This window comes from Gavialis gangeticus, unplaced genomic scaffold (genome assembly GCF_001723915.1).
Source record: "Gavialis gangeticus isolate Ggan-Ray unplaced genomic scaffold, GavGan_comp1, whole genome shotgun sequence".
In the NCBI taxonomy this organism is placed as follows: domain Eukaryota; kingdom Metazoa; phylum Chordata; order Crocodylia; family Gavialidae; genus Gavialis; species Gavialis gangeticus.
This window is the reverse complement of record NW_017729000.1, coordinates 42368265-42375048: the sequence shown is the minus strand read 5'-3', so window position 1 is coordinate 42375048 and position 6784 is coordinate 42368265. Positions and strand designations below refer to the sequence as shown.

Below are 6784 nucleotides of genomic sequence, written 5' to 3'. Positions count from 1 at the left end.
TTCACCCAGCTGCTCATAGACAAAGGAGCCAGTATAAAGGGGACTGGGAAGCACCACATCCTCTTCCACTTGATGTTTGCCTTGTCCCCCTCTCTTTGCTATGCCTTGCACTAGAGCAAAGTGACTGTGAAACATTTAGCATTCACACCTGTAAGTGGTCAAATCAAAATGACTGCTGCAGGTGAAACACCGGGGAATCTGCCTCTAGGTAAATGAGGAACAGATGTACGACAGTCCACTGAATGTGGAACTTCTTGCCAGTCATGGGTTAGAGGAACTTCTAGGGTTCTTCAATACTACTTTCCTTTATCTGGGGGACAGCTTGTCCCTTCTGAAAAAGTGACTCCTTCATAGACAGCATTGAAGAGACTGAGCTTGTGTATTGATGAGCCAGCTAGTGTAGCTATTTTTGCCTTGCCTTCTCTTTGAGGTCACCCTTGCCAGTTTCTGAAGTGCTGCCAGTTAGATGACCTTGTTCTGGGTCAGGCGTTGCCAAACTGTAGTATGTGTCACCCCTGGGGGTACACAAGACATCTCTAGGGTGTATGCTAGCAAAATTGTGTAATGCAGATTTAATTTTAATAATAATAACTGGCATTTAAGGGGTTAAAATACAAAGTGTATCCTGGTAGAGGTGCATCATCATTGGCAGCCATCAGCCTCAGGAGATCATGGAGATTGCACCTTTCCTGGGTTACCAAGGACCACCACAGCTTCTTGAGTGGCTGGGGAGTCCAGTGTGTTGTGTGACAAGTAGACCCTTCAGCAAGTTGCACATATAAACTCAGTTAAGCTTGTGCCAGTGTGCCAAGTACCATCTTGTTTTACCTGCCTCTGAAGTCTCTTCTCTATCTCATTGTTGACCCTCTCCATTTCAAAGCAACGTAGGCCCTGCTTCATGTTGGCTTTTCACTCTCAGCAGTCCGAATCAGTTGATTCCTAGCGTTGGCCTTCGATGCACAGCTCACAGAGGTTTTTCTTGCAGACATCAGCAAAATGGAGTTTGAGCCATCCAAGTAGATGTTTTCCAGTGGCTAGCTCACTGAAGGAGTATGTTCTTGGGCATTCATTCATGCGATTCACGTGCCCTAATCAATGGAGGCATCTCTGTCTCAGGAGCACAAACATACTGCGTACCTTGGCCTGTTTCAGAACAGCAGTATTGGAGATTTTTGTCATGCCATGTTATGCCCAGAATATGGCAGAGACATCAAAGATGGAAACTGTTCAGTTTTCTGTCTTCCTTGGCATAAGGGGTCTGCGTTTGGCTGCCATACAATAGAGAGCTATGTATGCAAGCACTGTAGACGTACATCGTTGTCGATAGACTGAGCACTTTTTTTTCCAAATTCTCTTTTGAAGTTTACCTATGGCATTATTTGTTTTTCCAATGCGAGCATTAATTTTGGCTTCCAAGCCAAGATTTTGCAAGATGATGGAGCCCAAGTAAGTCACTTTCTCAACCACTTCCAAGCTTTCATCATTTATTTTAACTTCAGAAAGGCAGTCAACCTGTTGACCCGTGACTACTGTCATCTTTAGGCTAATGCTCAGACTGAAATTGTCACAAGCACAAGAAAAGCAGTCCATGATACTTTACAGTCCTGCTTCTGAATGACTAACAATTGCTGTGTCATTGGCAAAGAGCATTTTATGGAGAAGAACTTCTTGGTATTTTGTTTTTACTTTGAGACAAGCAAGGTTAAAGAGGTTTCCCATCGAATCTGGTCCAGAGGTATACTCCTGAAGAGCCACTGAACGCTTTTTTAAGTAGGACAGCTAAGAAAATCCCAAAAAACATCAAAGCCAGGACAGCCCTGTTTGACCACCACTCTCTTGATTTCAAATTCTTCTGAACATGACCCATCAAACTGCATTGTTCTACACATACCAACATGGAAGGACTTGACAATGCTTAGGAGGGCAGCCAGTCATCTTCAGGATTCAGAACAAACTGTCTCTGCTTGATGAGATCAGAAGCTTTGGTGAGGTCAACAAATGCTATGTGTAGAGATTTCTAGAGGTGCACTGATAATATCGGTCCATATCAAACAAGCACCAGTAAAAGGAAAATTGACATTATTAGCAATCTGCTTTATTTGACCAGTGTAACTGATAATGTCACCAACTTAAATGTTGCATGCATGTGCACAGTTGCAGCATGCATGTAGCCAGGAATACAGCCCAGCAGCTTGGAGGGCAGTGTCCTCCAAGTCTGGGAGAGGGGCAGGGAAGAGGCGTGGGGGCTGCAGAGATCAAGGCTTCCATGGTGAGGGAGGGAGCAGAGGTAGGTGCTGTCCACCATGGCTGGGCAGCCTCAGTCCCTCCCTTACCATGGGTGCCCCCGCCCCTTCTGCCAGCAATGTCCCTTCCCTCCCCCATGCCCCTTCCCCCTCACAGACTTGCTGGCTGGATGCTGCTCTCCATGCTGCTGGGCTGCGTATCGGATTGGTATCAGCCTATATGGCTGGTTAATAATCAGCCATTGATATATGCCAAAAAAATATTTCTTGGTGCAGCCCTAGAGATTTCCTTTGTTCATGACACTTTTCTTGTAGCTGTTTCAAGGAGAATATCATATCCATTGTGGATCTACCAAATCTGAAACCATATTTGAGACTCAGGGTAGACTGTCCACAAGGGTCTGCAGTCTTAGCAGCACAACTTTGGCAAACAGCTTCCCAGTGATGCAAAGTAAGGATATACCACAATAGTTATTATGGTCTCTCATATCACCTTTTAATTATGTATGTGTTGGAGAGAAGGTGCAGTTCCTCATGATGTGGAGGATGCAAGCATAGTCACTCTGTCTAAAAACAATTTGTGCAGACTGGGGAGAATGACAGCCTTCCCACACTTAACTTCAGCTGGTATGCAATCCACACCTGGGCTTTACCACAAGCAAATTGATCAGTGGCTTTTTCTATTTCATCTATGGCGGGTTCATGGTCAAGCACTGTCAGGATTGAGAGGTTTTTCAAGTGCATCGAGAGAGGAGTCATGGACCGCATCTTCCCAAGAGTAGAGTTCTGAGTAATGTTTAACCCATCATTCTGTCTGCTTATTGCAGGCATTGACTTCACCTGTGGAGGATTTTTAAAGGGGTGGTCTTCCTTAGAACAGAACTGAGAGCTTTCCTGATGCCCCCACACATTTCTTGCATGTCACCTCAGTCAGCAGCTTTTTGGATACTTTGGCACAGTTGTAGCCAATAATTATTTGCGCACAGTCTCACTGTATGTTTGATCTTTTGCTAGATCTCTCGAAGCATCTGCAAGTTGGGTTGGCTACCGTCACACTTGTATTTTAGGAGAGGTGACTGTTTCTTTTCTGTAAATGGAATCATTTCGGATGAGTTCTCATTGAACCAATCATTTGAGGTGTGATGCAAGGCATCACAAAAGACCAAAGCAGTCTGATAGATGGCTCCTTTGAGCTGAACCCATTTCTTCTCAGCAGTACTACACCGCTTACGTGATGAATAGAGTCCTGGAGAGAGTTGAATAGAGACGATGTTGTCTTCAGCTTTCAGTCAGGTGGCATTTATTCATAGTAAGGAGAGTTTCTTGCTCTTGTACAATTTCCTAGGATGCAGTTTGACTTTAGTGCATACCAATGAATGATCAGTATCACAGTCAGTATTCTGATAGGATTGCATAATGATTACATCACAGAAGTTTTGTGAGCAGGTGAATCAAGTCAATTTGATGCCAGTGTCCAAATCATGGGTGGCACCAAGATGCCTTGTGTTGAGGTCTCACATTGAAGAAAAAAATCATTACACATAGTTCATTGCCTGAACATAACTTGAGCAAACATCCATTTCCATTCATTTTGCCGATATCAGTGGTGCGCAAACAATGAGGCCAGACACAGTGCTCAGCACCAACCCTTGCACTGAAGTCTCCAAACAGGACAATATTTTCATTGGGTGAAATATTTCTGATTAAAACACTAAGCTCAGTGTAAAAATTGCCCTTTGATTTGGGTGAAAGTTGGGAGTGTATACACAAGAGTTTCACAGGACCAGAGGCATAAGTGAGTTGAAGCGCCATTAATCTTTCAAAACCTTTGTCTGAGGGGTTTCATTGCAAACAGCAGTTTATTTTTGACTGCAAAGCCTACACCATGCTCTCTGATTTTCTTCAGGCTGTTTGCCACATCAGAAAAAAATGTAGTTCTCTTTTAGGCAGCCAGTGTCTGGTAGTCTGGTCTCTTGTAGAGCAATGGTATCGACATTCTCACCAAGTCTTCGTCAATGATTGTAGTTTTGCATTTATTGTCAATGATTTGGAGGTCATTGGATATACTTGGGATCATTGTCCATACATTCCAACTTCCAATCTTTCTAGTATTGAAAGTTTTTCTTCTCATTTTTTGTAGTAGCTGGTGTGTGATAGCAGTCTGCTTTCAAGTTGAATCTCTAAGCTGCAAGCACCCACTGAAGCAACAGACTGGCAAGAACACACTTTACTGGCTGGGGGCTGCCCAGCTTGAGGCAGGCAGTAGTTTTCCAATGAGGTGCAATGACCTTCCTATCCTTGATACCCCCTGGTGCTTGGATCTACACCAATTGATCCATGGCTTATAACCAGTAATGTTGACTCCCATTTATTTCAACACATTGGTGAAGCTGAAGTAACCTCTCCAAGGTGCAAAAGTGTGGGCATTTGCTAGGTGATCAAGTGTTGCCCAAACATCAGAATCACCTTTTCAACTTTCCCATCTTATCCACTGGAAATGTAGAACCAGAACCAATATGATGTGGGGCTGGGAAAGATGTGAGAGCTGCTGGAAAGACCACTGAATAATCATCTAATTGCCTTAGGGGATCCACTCTGAATTTTCTTTCAGGGATTACTCCCTTAGCCTTCACTTCTTTCAAGGCAATCCACAAAGCAGTGGTTGGTGGTTACTGTTATCTTTTTCTGCCAGCTTTGTCATTAGGAAATATTCTCTTCCACTGCAGCTGCCTTTGTGATGACCAGAGGATAGCTCTCAATGATGTGAACTGTCCCCCCTTACCCTGCAGGGGTACAGGGGCAGCCGGTAAATTGGGAAGGGGATATGCAATAAGAAAAGGTTTGGGAACCTTTGTTCTAGGGTATGGTTACTGGATTTAGCAAGTAGAAACCAAAGAAGTCAGGAATGTTATTAAAAAGTTAATAGGATACCTAGCTTAAAACATTCACTTGTCAAAACTTACCCGGTGGCTCAAAGTATCAGCTGTATTGATCCCTTTGTTCAATTTCTTTCACTTTTCTGCAGTCCTGTTTCCTGCAATGGTAGCTAAAAGTAGACACATGTCAAAACTTCCAGTTGCTTAGCACGTAAACCTTTGCCCAAAGTCAGACTTGGAGACACTAGCATTGTGCATGTCATCAATACCTGCCTGCCTCCTGGCTGAGAGCGCAGCCTGTGCTGGCTTCTGTTAGTTAAGCCATCAAGTGAATTGGGGGTGGGTATGGAAATGACACCTCAACAGGTGCAGTGATAGTGATGACTGACTTTTTTTCCTCTTCTAATGTTTGTATAGACTGGCCAGGAACATGAACTGATAGAAAGTATGCCCCTTCTGGAATGGTTTGCTAACAACTACAAAAAATTTGGAGCAACATTGGAAATCGTTACAGACAAGTCACAGGAAGGATCCCAATTTGTGAAAGGATTTGGAGGAATTGGAGGTAAAATGTAGGAGCGGGGAGGAGGGAATAAGCCCAAGTATAAAACATTGATGGTGCCATCTGATTTGCAGCCAGGCTGGTACTAACATGAGACTAGAACGTACCCAGACTTCTGTTGCTGTGCATAGGGAGTTATGGTTCATGAAGTGTGTAGAGGAAATTATTTGTCTGCTCTGTGACTGTTTTCAGTTTAACTACATAGTGAAGAGTCTGTGTGGTAAAACAGGCTGGCATGAAGTGCATTACCTAGCAGCAGTTCTCCAGCTGGCCTACATTGCCCATTTGATCTTCCCCGGGGAGGCTGATGGTCCTTGTCTCCATGAGCTACTGAAATCACTGTGGAAGTATGCTGTGCAGCAGCTCCTTTTAATCTTGCTCTTTTTATTGTGCGTGCACTTCCCTGCCCCCTCCATGCTGATTTGGCAAAGGGACCCTGGTGGCTCCACAGCTCGCTGCTGATCAGCCAGGAGATGAACACCATGGTTTTAAATATGCTGTTTTTGCTTCCTCGCCAATCAGCAGCGAGCACTGGGGCTGCCGGGGCCCTGCAGTCAGTCAATGGTGGGAGGCAAAAACTGTCATTTGAAAGCACAGTTTTTGCTTCCTGGCTGATTAGGAGTGAGTGACAGGGCCACTTTGGCCCCTCCACTAATCAAGGGGTGGGGGGAGCATGTCAAAAAGAGCAAAATTAAAGGAGCTGCTGCACAGCACACTTCCACTGCAATTTGGGTAGATCTCTACTTATTTGTTGACCCCACTCCCCCTCCATCCACCAGAAATGTAGACATCTTAATTAAACCAGCAGAAATGACTTATCTTGGGACACCTTATTTCCCCGTCTAGCTATAACTCTGCCAACCCTAAAAGCTTGTGTCCTTCTAACTTTGAGGTTAGTCACAAGCATAGCTTTCCACTAGACACACAAATTGCTTGCCCCGTGCATTTTGCATTACCATGGTCGGATGGATGAGAAGTCTCCACACCTGGTAAAATCATTGGCTCTCAAACTTTACAATAAAGCTAACTTGGGTAGATTTGACCTTTAGTGTATCACTAGTTTAGATATTGCATGGGGATAGTCAGTGTCACAGCAGAGACCT

At 44.3% G+C, this 6784-nt stretch overlaps 1 protein-coding gene across 1 annotated transcript in view; it reads left to right on the top strand.

Moving 5' to 3' along the window:
• The window catches only part of ETF1 (eukaryotic translation termination factor 1), a 30018-nt gene that overhangs the window by 15528 nt on the left and 7706 nt on the right, over positions 1 to 6784 (top strand). The window contains exon 8 of the mRNA XM_019506547.1: positions 5537 to 5684. Coding sequence (XP_019362092.1) covers positions 5537 to 5684 — 148 coding nt within the window. The remainder of the gene's footprint in view (positions 1 to 5536; positions 5685 to 6784) is intronic.